Source organism: Chrysemys picta, chromosome 11 (assembly GCF_011386835.1).
Source record: "Chrysemys picta bellii isolate R12L10 chromosome 11, ASM1138683v2, whole genome shotgun sequence".
Lineage (NCBI taxonomy): Eukaryota > Metazoa > Chordata > Testudines > Emydidae > Chrysemys > Chrysemys picta.
The window spans coordinates 78,668,072-78,684,039 of record NC_088801.1 but is presented as its reverse complement, the minus strand read 5'-3'; the positions used below and the strand labels follow the sequence as shown (position 1 = coordinate 78,684,039).

The 15,968-nt window shown below is 54.5% G+C and overlaps 1 protein-coding gene across 5 annotated transcripts in view; it reads left to right on the top strand.

Moving 5' to 3' along the window:
* The first annotated feature begins 1,538 nt into the window (after positions 1 to 1,538).
* LOC101942995 (zinc finger protein 436-like) overlaps positions 1,539 to 15,968 on the top strand; it is a 194,096-nt gene continuing 179,666 nt past the window's right edge. The window contains exons 1-2 of one of the 5 annotated variants that reach the window (XM_065561214.1): positions 1,539 to 1,996; positions 7,097 to 7,185. In XM_065561214.1, coding sequence (XP_065417286.1) covers positions 7,162 to 7,185 — 24 coding nt within the window. In that variant the 5' untranslated portion in view covers positions 1,539 to 1,996; positions 7,097 to 7,161. Of the gene's footprint in view, positions 1,997 to 2,662; positions 4,300 to 7,096; positions 7,186 to 15,968 lie in introns of those variants that run through there. The other 4 variants (XM_065561213.1, XM_065561211.1, XM_065561209.1 and 1 more) reach the window with 4 other exon arrangements.

The window sequence follows — 15,968 nt, the reverse complement described above, 5'->3', positions numbered from 1 at the left end:
GGGGGCGGCGGGCAGGTGGGTGAGCTGAATCTGCGGCTGGCCGGTGGCCCGGGGCTGTTAGATGGGGGTCCTCCAGCCATTGGGGGGAGGGCTCAGGGCTCCAGCGGCTGGGGAGTCTGGTGGGGATGTTGGGAGGGCTCGGGGATGGGGAGGTATGTTGGGGGGCTTAGGCTCCAATGGGTGTCGGGGGGCTTGGTGGAAGGGATGGGGGCTGCATGGCTAGCCTCCCCAAAGGGGGGGCTCACACACCACCCATGGGGGGGTCTGAACTGAGTGGGGTTGGGTGGAGACAGAACTGATGAGGGACTGGGGGGACAGGATTAATTGCTGGGCAGGAGGTGGGCAGATGTGGGGTTGAGAGCTTCCGTAGCAGGGACCAAAATCTCCCTACCCAGTATGTGGGAGAGTGGGCGACACTAATTGTCACATGCGCACACCCCAGCAATGGGCAGGGGGAGTTCAAACATCACCAGTCTGACCTAAAAACACAATGTCAACTTCTATTAACATGTTATCATTTGGGGGCCAATCTCATGATTTTGGGGGGTCGGACTTATGATTTTTGATCTGGCCCAATCTGGCAATGCTGCATTGCTGGGCAAAGGGAGAGGTAGCAAATTGTGAGGCGCACCCCCTGTCTCCATCACAACTTTAGGGAAAAATAGAGAGGAAGGGAAATATGAGATGTAGCAAATTGTGATGAGAATGTCCCCATCCATCAGAATTGACCAGCCCTGGACCAAAGGATGGAGAGAGGCCGAGACGGGAAAACGATGCTAGACGAACCCCATCCATCACAGTCTGTTACTCCGGGAGCAGAGAGGTACCAAACGGTGGTGGGAATGTCTCCATCCATCACAGCTTACTGCCCTGGGGCTGTAGGGCGGGGAAAGGCAGAAGCAGCGAACTGTGGCATGGCACCAAAGGAGGGCTACACAGACGGTAATAACAGCTACCAGGCGAAGTGACATTGGCAGGGGGAGCAGCAGGGAGCCCACAGGCCAGTGGCGGGTTAATTTGACCTGGTGGCACAGACAGCACCGACAAGGACATGACCCGAACGAAGGAGCAGCAGCCCTAGCTCGCAGCTCAGCCTTGCACTAGCAGACAGTGAACATGCTGTGGAGAAAAGAGAGCACATCCTAAACCCTCCCCCTGGCTCCATCTCCGACAGAGCGAACCCCACCAGTCAGCGCCCCGGGACACGGCCCTGCCTCTCTGGGATCGGGGCCGCCGCCTGTGGACCGGGGCCCAGGGTAATACTGGGAACTCTTGGGAAATAGCCCAGATCTCTGTAGATGTCCAATCTGGGTGTCTGCTCTGTGTCCCCCATTGACACGGGGCCTTCTCTGCCCACGCCTGGTCCAGGGACTGGGGCTCCTGGAGCCGGAGGCCCAGGGAGGGGATGCAGCAGATCCTTTGGATTGATCGGATTAACTCGCACAAAGACACAATAACAATGCACACAAAGAAGTGACTGACAGCGGGGCTGTTACCGACCCTGCCCGGTGCAATCCCATCACACAACGTGTGTGGGTGTGTGAGTGAGTGAGTGTGTGTGTGTGACTGTGTGTGTGAGTGTGAGTATGTGTGACTGGGTGTATGAGTGAGTGTGTGTGAGTGTGAGGGAGAGAGTGTGAGTGTGTGAGAGTGAGTGAGAGTGTGTGTGCGTGTGTGTGAGAGTCAGAGTGTGAGTGTGTGAGAGTGAGTGTGTGAGTGAGTGTGTGTGTGTGTGTGTGTGTGTGTGTGTGTGAGTGAGTGTGTGTACACACGCAGACACACCCGGTACAACCCATCCGGGGCACAGCCCGGCTGCAGGAAGTGAATTGCGGGAGCTGCAGCGACTCTTTGTTTTGGTGCAACCCACGTTCCTCGCCAGCCCGGCCCGGCCGCTGCCCCCCCGCCCCCCGAGAGACTCTCCCCGGGCAGAGACCCCGGCCCGGCCCCCCTGACTGGGACCCCGAGCCCCCCCGGCAGTGCCCCGCGTGGGGAGAAGGTGAGACCCCCCCCGGGTCCCGGCCTCGGGCAGAGGGAAGCGGCTGCAGATCCCAGGGTTTGCAGGGGTGGGGCAGCCTCGGGGGGGGGGGGGGCAGCGAAGTGTGGAGAGCCGGGGGGGGGGGGGGAGCCGGAAGGGGGCAGAGCAGGGGGCTCTGAGCCAGCGGGCATTGGGGGTGACTGGGGATCTGGGAGGGGGCAGGAATTGGGGAACAGGGATGTGGGAGGGGGTGAGCAGGGATGTGGGAGAGGGCAGGAATTGGGGAACAGGGATGTGGGAGGGGGCGGGAGGGGGAAGGGGGATGTGGGAGGGGGAAGGAATTGGGGAACAGGGATGTGGGAGGGGGTAGGAATTGGGGAACAGGGCTGTAGGAGGGGGAGGGAGGGGGGTGACCAGGGATCTGGGAGAGGGCAGGAATTGGGGAACAGGGATGCAGGGGGCGGGAGGGGGCCAGGGGATGTGGGGCGCTGGAGGGAGGCTGGGGGAACACACAGGAATCGGGGCAGGGGGAGAATTCTGGGTCTCAGGGGAGCAGAGCTGGACTAGAGGGAAACTCTGAGTGTGGGATAAAGGGAAGAAAAGGGGGGCTGTGGGGGAGGGGCTGTGGGGGGGCTGGAGGGAGACTATGGAGCAAGCAGAGACTGGCTGGGGAGGGCAGAGCCAGAGGGCAGGAGGAGGAAGGGGAGAGATACAATGGCAGCTCCCCCAGCCCATGGGGTAGGAGGGGCTGCACCGGCCAGCAGCCAGTGGGAATCTTTTTCCCTAGGTGAGGTCAAACAAGCATGGGGCATGGGGCTCAGAATTTACAAGGCAAATATTCCCCCCACCAACACACACCCCGCTTCCAATTTAGTCTTCGATGTATTTGACATTCTCAGTATTTGGGTGTCTGGCTCCTGAATGTTAAATGTTTGGGGTTGACAGGACTGAACCGGGTCCTGCTCTGATTTCTGTGCAGGATTCTGTGTGAAACCAGAGTCACTGGTAGGAGGAGCAGGCAGGGAGTCCAGCTGGTATTTGGTTTGGTTTGAATCCGGTTCAGTTACATTCAGTGTGGTCCCTTTCATTTCTGGTTCAAGCCACCCAAAGAAACAAAAATAGAAGTTCAGTGACAGGTTTAAATCCTATTTCAATCTCAGTGGAGGTAAATCCCCAAAAGAGCTGGAACTTCAAATGCAAACAGTTTTGGCTTTTGATCATTTATTTATTTTGCAACTTTAACTTTACAAGAGTTTTCCCAGTGTTTTTCTGTTGTCAAATGTACATGATTATTTTTTCCTAAACAAACTGCTTGAACAACCTCAGATAACGTATTTAAACAGTTGCTCTGTCATGTTGGATCTCTGCAGTGGAAGGACACATTGGAGGCCTGGACGTTTTCTTTCAGCGCTCACTTGTGTTGCCGGAACTGCCAGTACAAGTTGTGCTAGTTGATACAGCTTGGGCATGATGACATTTTTCTGCCGCTCCCAGTAGTTTGGCAGGTTTTCTTATTGAGATGTGGCTCATCTGCAAATGAATCAGAAATTGGCCCAATCCTTTTCTGGGCTTTCCTTTGTCCAGATATCGCTTTCTTTTTGGAGATTTCACAAGCGTTCCGAATGTCCATTTCATCTTTCAATTTCAGACCTGTCTGACATTGGATCTGTGTAATGAAATTTTGCCTTGACTTTGTCCTCTGCTGGTAGTGGGGGTTGACATCTAGGATCGAGATAAAGGTGTGACATTCTATACCTGGGGGAACACCCTCGGACTCCCGTATTTCCTCATCTGTGCAGAACTGTGACATTGCATATAAAGCATGCCACGTGGGGTATCAGGGGAAAGGTTATGATTGGCTGAAAGACACTGTTCCAGCAGAATATGTATATCTTTAGTGCATGTGAAGTTATGAGATTGTGTTCTATGGTTGTCACTAAAATATGCCGTGGGTTTGGGAGGCGCCCAGAGATAATGGCAAGGGAGGTACCAACACCTGGACGGGTGCTGTTAAACAGAACTCACCAGCCACCGTCCAGCAAGGGAGTCACAATGCAATGACTCACCTGCATGAGGCCACACCAGGGAGAATTGCTCAACCTTGCTTAGAAACTCAGCAGTACTCACCAAACATGTCTGGACTTGTATTCTCCAAGCACAGGGACTAAGGGTAGAAACACCAAACACAGGGGCCCATGCTGGGCCTTTCCCCTTCACCCACCGGCGCTGCAAGCAACAAGGACACTCTGAAGACCCCAAGTGAGGGGACTGGCCCAGATTTCAAGGGTGAAATCTGTGTATTAAGGACTGCAATATCCAGTGGGGTGAGAGAAACGGCTTAGTCTAGTTGTTGCCTAGTTTAATAGGGGTGAAAGTAACTTAAATTTCTTACAGGTACTGTCGTATCGCACCCCCCCCCCCCCCGGGGAGGCTTGGGGTTGGGGGGAGAGCTCAGGATGGGGGGTGGGGAGGTGCAGGAGTCGGAGCAGGGGGTTGGGGAATGTGTGTGGGGGGGCTCAGGCAGGCTCAGGGCAAGGGATTGGGGCATGTGTGGGAGCTCAGGATTGGGGGGTGTGGGGAGGTGCAGGAGTCTGGGCAGGGGGTTGGAGGATGCCATGGGGTGGGGGCTCAGGCAGGCTCAGGGCAGGGGGTGGCGGTGTGTGTGGGGAGCGTGGGTATGGAAGTGCGGTCACCAGACCCCCCAGGGTGGCATGGACTGCGCTGCCTGAGCCCTGTGGCTGGAGCCTGGGGGTGCTGTGGCCGCACTGCACCCTCCCCCCCCCCGCCACTGGCCATCCAGCGATGGGGCTGGGAGCCACGGGGGGTGGTGGTCCGGGACCCTATACGGGAGGGTAGAAGGGGAAGGGGGGCAGAATGGGAGGGGTGGGCCGCCCATGCCCAGCACCAGTACGGAAACCTTACCGGTCGTCCGGCTGCGTCCAGAGCCCTGTCTCCAGCCAGCCACTCTCTTACCGCGGTGCTGCACCGGGCGCCCCGGCCTACTTTCACCTTTGCTAATAGGGTTGAGAGTTTAGACCGCGTCCTTTGGTAACTAACTCTGGCTTTTTACCTATCACATAATATCACTTCAACTCTATCTTTTAGAGTCCATACAGTTGTTTTACTGTTTCTCGTCACCAGGGAGTTTGTATGAAGTGTGTGGCAAATTGCTCAGGTTTGCAAAGGCTGCTGTACATCCACTTTCCATCGAGGAAGTGGTGAACCAGTTAACAGATCTGCATTGCTCATCTCGAGCAGTGCAAGACTGTCTATTCCTGAGGTGCAAGGCTGGGAGCTGGGGGGATCTGGCTGGTGCCTTTCCCAATGTGATTCACGCGCGGCTCTGGGAGCGTTCATGCCATCTCGGTGGGGGTGGGGCTGGGGCTCCACATGCGGTTGTGCTGAGTGATAACAGCTCCTGGAGGGGTTTGCTGCTGGTCACTAGCAGGGCATTGTGGGAGACAGCCCAGGCTGGAGAGAGATCAGGGGCACAGCGGTCCCACAGTCCCAGGCGCACCCTGGGGGTCCCATCATAATATGTATGAGAGAAACATATTTTTCTGGGGTAGGGCTGGGGGATTGGAGGTGGGTATCAGACAGTGTCCTGGGGGGCTGGGAGTGGGCCCTGAAGATGGCTTCAGTGGGGAAGGGAGTTTGGAGCATGAACCCTGCCTCAAGTGGGGCAACTGGAGGGAGGAGCTGCCCCAGGGGTGGGGATGGTGGGAGGAGGCACGTCAAGGGGAGAGGTTTGGGGAGCCCTTGGGCTTGAAGAGTTATTGTGAACTTCAGGGCCCAGGGAGCATCCAACCCCTTCTCTCCTCAGGGGGGCAACTCTACCTCTGGGCCCCCTTCTGTCTCCCCTAGTGTGCAGACAGCTCCCAAGCCTGCACTTGTGGGCTGGCCCCCTTCTCTTCTCACTATATGTAGGGTTTTGGGTTTTTTTAAATAATGAGCGTAAAAAATACTGAATCTTTATTTTAACTGGTAACAGCCCCTCTACCCCCCCTCCCCCTTTTTTTGTTCAGTTCAGTTCTGGTTCAGTCGGTAAAACAAATGCATGGGTGAGATTCGGTTCTGGTTCATGTACGAAATCCCGGGTTGAACTGGGTCTCCGGTTCCGCTATGGGTCCAGAGGGGCAAATGAGATCAGCATCAGCCTGACTGTCCCTGGGGGCTGCGGGTGCAGCGCAGGGAGGCTCGGTTGTTAGCTGCCCCCAGCAGAGGCTCTGGTCATTGCTCAGGCCGAGGAGTCGGTGTCCGTCTCTCTCTGAGCTCAGGATACTGGAGCCCTGGAGCTCGCAGGGCTTCCTGGGGCAGATGCTGCTGCCTCTGCTGGGATCTGGGGGCCTGGGCTGAGGAGCTGCTGCTGCCGAGTGGGGTCTGGGCTGGGACAGACCATCACTAATGCCCCCCTGTGCCCAGCTGGGGGGACTTCCTCCCTGGGGCAGCCCTGAGCTCTGCTGGCATCAACTCTTGAGCCAGAGCCTGCAGGTGATAAGACACCTGGGGGCAGGAGGGCCCCTCCTCACACTGTGTCTGTTCCCGGGTGTCTGAGAGTCCCAGAGCTGCTGCCCCCGACACCCCCAGGCTCACCCCCCCTCGCCCCCCCCCCCCCCCCCGTTAGCAGTGGCTGTAGCTATTGGCAAGGAAACGCCCACGGGAATGCAGGACAGTGACCAGCTCTTAGTGCAGGAGGGAGAGGGGAGAGACTGGACGGGGCAGCTGGAGCAATCAGTGGGGAGGGCGGTTCCGGGCACCCAGCCTTGCCCAGCTCCATTCCCTGCAGCCCCCCGGGGCAGTGACTTAACTGGGAGAGGGGAGGGGCAGAGAGAGGAAAAGCCAGTTCCTGCCTCTGCCTGGTCCCTGCGCTGCTGAGGGAATGGGCTGTTCTGGGGACAGTGTCGGGGGATCCCCCAAAGTGGCTCCTTTGATTCTGCTCTTTTCTGGCGTTTGGCTCAGAGACTCTGTTCCTGGGAGAGTGTAATAACGTCACTGAGGCTTCTCCCAGCATGGCAGAGTCTAGAGTGTCTGTCTACAGGGACAGAGCCTGGGGGAATCGGGGTGTGAAATGGACTAACACTCATTCAGAAACCTCACGAACTTCCCTTCTCACCCTGACAGGCTGCAGAATAACGACCCCGTTTTGCTCCAGATCGTCCCATCTTCCTAGGGGCCGGGGCAGGGAAATGGCTGTGGTGGATCCAGCTCAGGTAGGGGATTTTGGGGGAGCTGCTGGGGAGGGTTGTTGTAGAGGGGGAGGGGCAGGAAACACTCACGGTGAGGTGTGGGGGGCAGGGACTGATAAACCTGCTGGGACATGCTCAGCCTAGGGCCTGGTTTATGAACAGACCCATTGGGAGCGTGTGAACATTCCCCCATTTCTGAAACTGGAAACAACCCCCTGGACGGAGCTGGGAAAACAGAGCAGAGCACTGGAGCCTGAACCCCCTAGGCAGAGACTGCAGTGAAATATAAAGGGGAGGTGCTGGGATTCCTGTCCCTGTTCCCTGCCCAGAGCTCTGCTCCCCACCTCAGCCTGTGCCTAGTAGGTGGGTGGGAAATGAGAAGACCCTGCCCTCCTCCGTCTGCTGGGAGGGACAAGGAGCTCTCTCCTTCTCTCTGTTCCCTGCAGCCTCCTGGCCACTGGTAGGTATCAGCCCTTCAAACCCCACAGCTGGGTTTTCTCCATGGCTACAAGCTCAAATCTGTCTTAGGGCTTGTCTACACTGGCACTTCACAGCGCTGCAACTTTCTCGCTCAGAGGTGTGACACCCCCCCCCCCCCCAAGCATTGCAAGTTTCAGGGCTCTAAAATACCAGTGTAGTCACGGCCCCTAGCTACGCCCCTCTCAGCGCTGGTGCCACAACTACACAGCGCTTTAAGGTTGATAGTGTAGACAAAGCCTAAGGGCTCATCTACACTTACATTTTATAGCGCTCTCGTTTGCTGGCTCAGGAGTGTGAAAAATCACCCCCCCGGAGCGCAGCAAGTCTGAGCGCTTTAAAGGGCTAGTGTGGACAGGCTCCGAGCACTGGGAGCTATTCCCCTCGTGGAGGCAGATTACCAGGCACGCTGGGAGAGCTCTCCCCTAGCACTCCTGCACGACCACACTTCCACTGCAAAGCACTGTCGGGGGAGCGCTCCCGCCGCAGCGCTTTAACGTTTCTAGTGTAGACGGAGCCTTACATACAGAATCGGAGCAAAGACCATGCAAAGCAGCCATTTCTTCATGCAGCTCAGGCCTTAGATCTTGGCCTTCTGGAGCCAGTAATCAGCAGACAAGGACTCTCCTCGGGGCAGTTTCAAAAGCTGGGTGTTTGCATAACCGGACCTGGGTCATTTGCATTAACCTGTCCCTGGGGACTCCCCAGGAAATCCACTTTACACTCCCTGTCCCAAAAGCCTGTGTTTGTTTGGCATGGTTTCAACATAGTCTTTTGAACTTCCAGGTCTTATACCTGTCACATTTCCCTGCTAGGCAGGTTACATACAATCCTCGCCAACATCACGGACACTGAATACAGGAAAGTTTTTCAAGGATATTGCAGGAAATCGCCACATCAGTCACAGGTTCAATTCCCCTCTCTGCCCCCTAAGAAGGAATTTGACCAGACAGAGAGCGTCCTCACCACTGGGTTATGGGATATTCTGATGTGAGTCTAATCCGTCTGTCACGCTGACGCTGTTCTACTTGGTATAAGTATTTGAATATAAGGAATGTGCCGAGAAGAGAGCACGAATGACTTGATAGTCCAGTGGTTAGGGAGAGTGCAAATTGTTCACGGAGTTTGGGGGAGACAAGGCCCTGCACCCCCGGCTTCCTGCAATTCACCGTGACTCTCAGCCAGCCAGTAACACAGAAGGTTTATTTAGATGACAGGAACACAGTCCAAGACAGGTCTTGCAGGTACAGACAACAGGATCCCCTCAGTCAGGACCATCTTGGGGGGCCTGGGGGGGCCAGAGCTCTGTTGGGAGGCCAGAGCCCTATCTGGGCTCCCCTCCATTTTCCCAGCCAGCTCCAAACTGGAAACTCTCCAGCCCCTCCTCTCCCTTTGTCTCTTTCCCCGGGCCAGGAGGTCTCCTGATCCCTTTGTTCTCCAACACCTTCAGTTGGCACCTTTGCAGGGGAGGGGCCCAGGCCATCAGTTGCCAGGAGACAGGGTGTCGGCCATTCTCTGTGCAGACAGCATCACACTGGCCCCCTAGGGTCCTGCAACAATCACACACCCTAGACACTCGAGAAATGCATAGGGGAAACTGAGGCACCCACACAGCACTCAGAGAAAACATTAAGAACATTCCCACTTCGTCACATCTCTCCCCCCTTCGAGACTGAACTGAGCAGGGTCACTTTAATCAGTGACCTGGGGAAGTTCGAACCCACCAACGTTCCCATGGATGCTCCAGCACCTCTCCTGTTCCTTGGTGGGAGTTACACCAGGCCCTTCCAGTTTCACGCCCTCCCTGAGATCGAGTGTGCTTGATGGCACTCGCAGGCTGCATTTGGGAAGGTTTATGCGGCCCGTGCCCTTTTGCCACCCCAATACCCCTGGGGTTCAAACTGAGAACAGGTCTCCCAGAACTCCAGTCTGGAGGGCTGCGATTCGGGCTCTCTCAGTTAAGAGCCCCCATCTTGACCTTGGACACCCTCTGAACAGGTGTCTCCGTCCCCAGCAGCTCGGCATCAGCCCCGTCAGAGGAGAGTGGTCAGTATACACAGTAAAGCGCCACTCAAATAGATACTGCTGCAGCTTTGTGCTCAGGTACCCGATGGGGTGTCTCTGCCCCTTAGCATCGGCTTGCATCAGCATCACGGAATCGGATCGACCCATCCTTTTTGGGTACCAGCCCCACGGGTGAGGCCCATGGGCTGTTGAACGGCTGGCTCACCTCTAAAGCCAGCATGTCTTTGACCTCTCTCTCCAGGTCCTGGGCTGTTTTCCCAGTCACTCTGAACGGGGGACACCTGTTGGGAGGATTGGCTCCCATCTCAGGGAAGAGATCCACCAGGGGGTCTTCCCCCTTCTCCCAACCGTCCCTTACCAGGTCCAGGGGTCCCCTCACTCTCCTCCCATACAGCAGCTCGAAAGGGAAGAACCGTGTGGATTCCTGGGGCACTTCCCTGTACCACAGGTGGGGCAAGTACTTGTCCCAGCCCCTGCGGATGCTGATTCATAAAAGTCCTCTGCATAAAATCTCTCCACCAGCCCGTTGGACTGAGGGTGATATGCAGAGGCCCAGGTGGGCCAGACCCCACATTTCTCCCACAAGCCCTAGAGCAGGGCTGACATGACATTGGACCCCTGGTCTGTAAGGACCTCCCTAGGAACTCCCACTCTGCTGAAGATGGTCAGCAGCACGTCTGCCATGGTGTCTGCCTCGGTGGAGGACAGATCCCCCCGGGTAGCGGGTGGTAAAATCCATCACCACCAGGATGTATTTCTTCCCCAACCGGGTCGCCTTGCTGAGGGGCCCCCCTACGTCCATAGCCAGCTTATGGAAAGGCTCCTCTATGTTGGGCAGGGGTCTCAAGGGGGCTTCACCCTTATCCCGGGCCCTCCCCACCCTCTGGCCGGGGTCACAGGACCTGCAGTTCTGCTGGACGGCGTCACAGACTCCGGGCCAGTAAAAGTTCTGCAGCAGCGGCTGCCTGGGGCGCTGGATCCCCTGGTGTCCCGAGAGAGGGACATCGTGGGCCAGGTACAATAGCCTGCGGCGATACTTCTGGGGCACCACCAGCTGCCTCCCGCTTCCCCACAGTTCTACTTCCCCTTGGGGAGCCCATTCCCGGTACAGGAATCTCTTCTCCCACAGGACTCTGTCCCTGCAGCCTTCCCCAAGGGGGTTTGGAGCACTGTGTTCAGCAAGTTCCCTCAGCTTCTCCAAGGAGGGATCCTTCTGCAGCTCGGTCTGGAATTCAGCTGCTGGGGGAGGGAGTGGGACCTGCTCCCTCTCGCTGGCTCGGCCTGGGGTCACAGCCCCCCGAGCCCTGTCCCTGGTAGCTCCCTCCCTGCTGTGTAATCACTTCCCAGCAGCACGTCTGAACCAGGCAAACCTGGTTGGCAGCCGACCTGCCCTGCCTGTGTCCCCCCACTCAGCTGGGGTCTCAGCTCCCACCATGCTCAGCGCTGCCCTTGCTGTCCCAGTCAGGGAAGGCAGCGAGCTCGAGCCCCCTCTCTGGTGTGCAGGGGGGCGGGGAGCATCTCTCCCTCCCACTCCGCCCCAGGGGTCTGGTTACAGGTAGGCAGGTATCCTGAGCCCAGCAGCCCCTCCCCCCTGCGAGCCAAGTCATTTGCATTTTCACCGACCATTTCCATCTTAGCCAATTTGTTCCCTGGATTCAAATTCAAATCCTCGGCCATTACAGGAGCAGGGCCTGGATCCTGTACCAAAGAGACAGAGTCACCCCCCAACAGGACCTCACAGCCGATATCCTGGAGAACCCCAACGACCAGCCAGCCCGACCCCTCCTGGGTCTGCACAGGGATCCAGGCCATAGGCAAGGCGAGGGGCTTCATCCCGGGGACCTTCACCCAGGTCACACAGCCCCTCAGCATCTGCAGCTGCACCCCCTGGGGCCTGACAAGAGTTCTCTCTGTCCCAGGGTCTCGCCACCCCAGGCATGTCCCCGCATTTACCACCACCTTCCGCTCCCACTGGGAGTCCGAGGGGTCTGATCCCAGGAGACTCCACACAGACATATAGGCCGGGGCCAGGAGTGGGAGCCTGTCCACCACCCACCCATCTGGCTGACTGTGTCTATGGCCTTGGGACCCAGCAAGGGAGCTAGATACCGGGGCTTTTCTGCAGGGTCTGGGCTCAGCTCCAATCCCATCCGTCTCCGATCCCCTGATGGGGCACCTGATCGTGAAGACCCCCATATGGTCGGGGACAGGACTCTTGGGGATGCCTGGCTACTGCTGCTCCCAGATGCTCTTGTAGCCCCATTTGAGTCAGGAATCTGCTCCTTAGAGCAGTCCTTGTCCTCCAGCGGCACGATGGAGGGGGCCGGGGGATGTGGGGCCGCTGGAGGGAGGCTGGGGAAACGCACAGGAATCGGGGCAGAGGGAAAATTCTGGCGCTAAGGGGAGCAGAGCTGGACTAGAGGGAAACTCTGAGTGTCTGATAAAGGGAAGGAAAGGGGGCATGGGGGAGGGGCTGTGGGGGGGCTGGAGGGAGAATATGGAGCAAGCGGAGACTGGCTGGGGAGCAGAGCCAGAGGGCAGGGGACGGTGAGAGATACAATGGCAACTCCCCCAGCCCATGGGGTAGGGCACAATCTCATTGTTTTGGGGATCTGACTCCTGAATGTTAAATGTTTGATGTTCACAGGACTGAACAGGGCCCTGCTCTGATTTCTGTGCAGGATTCTGTGTGAAACCAGAGTCACTGCTAGCAACAGTAGGCAGGGAGCCCGACTGGTATTTATTTTGGTTTGGTTCTGGTTTGGGTTCAGTTCCATTCCGGTTTCATTTCTGGTTCTTGTCACCCAAAGAAACAAAAGTAAAAGTTCAGTTACTGGTTCAATTCCTGTTTCAATCTCAGTGGAGGTAAATTCAAAAAAGAGAACTGCAACTTCAGATGGAAACGGTTTTGGGTTTTGACTGGTTGTTTATTTTTTAAGTTTACATGAATTGTCCGGTTGTTTTTGTGTTGTCAAATAAACACAATTAGTTTTTCCTAAACAAACTGTTTGAACAACCTCAGATAACGTATTTAAACAGTTGCTTTGTTATGTTGGACCTCTGCAGTGGAAGGACACATTGGAGGCCTGGACATTTTCTTTCAGCGCTCACTTGTGTTGCCGGAACTGCCAGTACAAGTTGTGCTAGTTGATACAGCTTGGGCATGATGACATTTTTCTGCCGCTCCCAGTAGTTTGGCAGGTTTTCTTATTGAGATGTGGCTCATCTGCAAATGAATCAGAAATTGGCCCAATCCTTTTCTGGGCTTTTCTTTGTCCAGATACCGCTTTCTTTTTGGAGATTTCACAAGCGTTCCGAATCCCAGGAAAGCTCGGATGTGGATTGGCGTCTCCCAAAGTCCATTGTTAGCTAAATACTCCCAATTACTTGGATAACCCCTTCACACTATCTTGACCAAATCTGCCTTAGGTGCTTTCTACAGCAAACACTTTAAATACAAGCCCAGAGCCAACGCTCCTAACTTCAGCTATAAAAATGAGACGTGCGGATGAATAGGATGAATAGATTCAATGGATCATAACCTTTGCAAAGACATGTTACGTGGCATATCTAGCATAAAGCACCCATATCTCTCAACCCAACGAGTAATTTACCATTCAGTTTAACAGCAGGCACCTGCTCACAGCTTGGTTGGGTAGAAGCCACCTTTACAAATCCTGTGTGGAAAGAGGCAGCAGCTGGGCTCTGAGAAGCAGCAGCTTCCTGTGTTGCCTGCTGCCTGTTCCCTCTTAGCCAAGGACAATTATTCCTCAGGTGCTCAGTGGACTTACAATGATAGCACCTCTTGGTTCCTCTGCTCGTACCGGAGATTTGGGACGAGTAACGGGAATGGGGAGGTGACCGCCCAGCCTCCTTTTTCCCAGGGGTGAAACGGTGATTCTGCTTTCCCCCAACCCTGTGCCCCTCTGCCAGTGGTTTATGTTTAATTGCAGCTTGTGCTTGCTCATAAGAGTCTGCAAACTCAGCTAATTCATCCACTGCATTCACCTTTTTGTCCCAGAAATACTGTTTTACCTCATCACTGCACATATTCAGTAATTGTTCCTGAGTAACCAAATCACACATTCCTTCAAAGCTTGTCATGCCTTTCCCCCTCACCCACTTATCTATCAAATCTCTCATTTCATTTACATAAGCCACATTACTCAGTCCAGATCCCCTCTTAGGACTCCTGAATTTAACCCTGTAGATTTCAGGTGTAATCTGAAACTTTTTCAAAATCAGTTCCTTAAATTTACCATAGTTTGAAGCATCATCAATAGGCATCTTATTGAATATGTCTAGAGCTCTGCCAGTCAATTTTGCTATCAAGGTGGTCATCTTTTGATCTTCAGGGATAGCATGGAGGGTGCACAGTCTCTCAAAGGTGATGAAATATTCGGCAATATCACTGGATTCATCATACTGAGGACACAGTCGCTCCCATTTGTGGATTTTTGGGCAAGTGGAGCCAGCAGCTGGAGGGTTTGTCTCTTCAACTCCATAACAGCCAGTTCATGCTTCTGGGCCTCAGTCTGGCCCTGTATTTCTCTGTCTCTTAACTCCAGGGCTCTTTTATGGGCAGCCTCCTCCCTGGCTGCCTCTGCCTCCATAGCTCTCTTGTGAGCAGCCTCCTCCCTGGCTGTTTCTGCCTCCATTTCCATTTGTTTTAATTCCATCCGTCATTTTCTTTCTCAGCCATTTGCAATCTGTGCAGTTCTAGCTTTTTCTGAGCCTCGCTCTCACTCATGTTGCTGATTTTCCTGCCTCTATTCCCTTCCCCAAAATAAGCAAACAGAAAATAACAAACCAGTAACCACTTTGTCTGTTCTCCAGCCACCACACCCCAAACTCACTTAAAATCACTACCAGTGTCTCAGAGCAATCAGCTGTGCACAGATCCTGCTCGACTATGCCACTGTGACGGGTTGGATCGCAGAAACCCCCTTGGGGCTGCCAACTGATGTGCCTAGACTACTACTAACCGTTTTCCCTGCCAGCTCGGGATCCCAGCACCCCACCTGGTTGTGCCAGACACGCTTGCCGGCTACAAACACAGACCGAGATCTGAACCACGTCCCACAAACTGCAGGCTTAATTGAAAGCAGTGTAAGAAGTGGTCCCATCTCTAACATTCAAATGCCCAACTCCCAATGGGGTCCAACCCCCAAATAAATCCGTTTTACCCTGCATAAAGCTTATACAAGGTAAACTCATAAATTGTTCACTCTCTATAACACTGATAGAGAGAGATGCATGGCTGTTTGCCCCCCCTACCTCCCCCCAGGTATTAATACATTCTCTGGGTTAAATAATAAGTAAAAAGTGATTTTATTAAATACAAAAAGTAGATTTAAGTGGTTCCAAGTAATAACAGAACAAAGTGAATTACCAAGCAAAATAAAATAAAACACGCAAGTCTAAACCTAATACAGTAAGAAGCTGAATACAGATGAAATCTCACCCTCAGAGATGTTCCAGATAAGCCTCTTTTACAGATTAGCCTCCTAGTCTGGGTCCAGCAATCACTCACACCCCCGTGGTAACTGTCCTTTGTTCCAGTTCCCTTCAGGTATCCTTTGGGGGTGGAGAGGCTATTTCTTTAGCCAGCTGAAGACCAAATGGAGGGGTCTCCCAGGGGTTTAAATAGACTTTATCTTGTGGGTGGACACCCCTCCCCCTGTGTAGAATTCAGCTACAAAATGGAGTTTTGGAGTCACCTGGATAAGTCACTTGTCCATGCATGACAGAGTTCCTTACCAGCCAAGCCACATTCCTGGGAAAGCCCAGATGTGTGTTGGTGTCTCCAAGTTCATTGTTGGCTTAAGTGTTTCCTGATTGGGCACTTACTGAGAATCGTCTTCTCTCAGGAAGCTGACCAACTGCTTCACTACAACCTACTTAGAATCAAACAAGTAAACAGACAATATTCATAACTTCGAATACAACAATGACACATGGATACAAATAGGATGAACATATTCAGTAGATTGTAACCTTCACAGAGATGTGTTACATGGCATATGTAGCATAAAACATATTCCAGTTATGTCATAGATACATTCATAAGCATATTCCCATAAAGCCTTATGGGGGCACCGTCACAAGGTGACTCTGCATAAATGGCCCCTCTTCACCCAGTCTTTGCTGCTCCCTTGATTCTGCTCTTTTCTAGCAGTTGGCTGGAGCCTGAACCCCCCAGGCAGAGACTTCGGTGAAATACAAATGGGAGGTGCTGGGATTCCTGTCCCTGTTCCCTGCCCAGAGCTCTGCTTCCCACCTCAGCCTGTGCCTAGTAGGTGGGT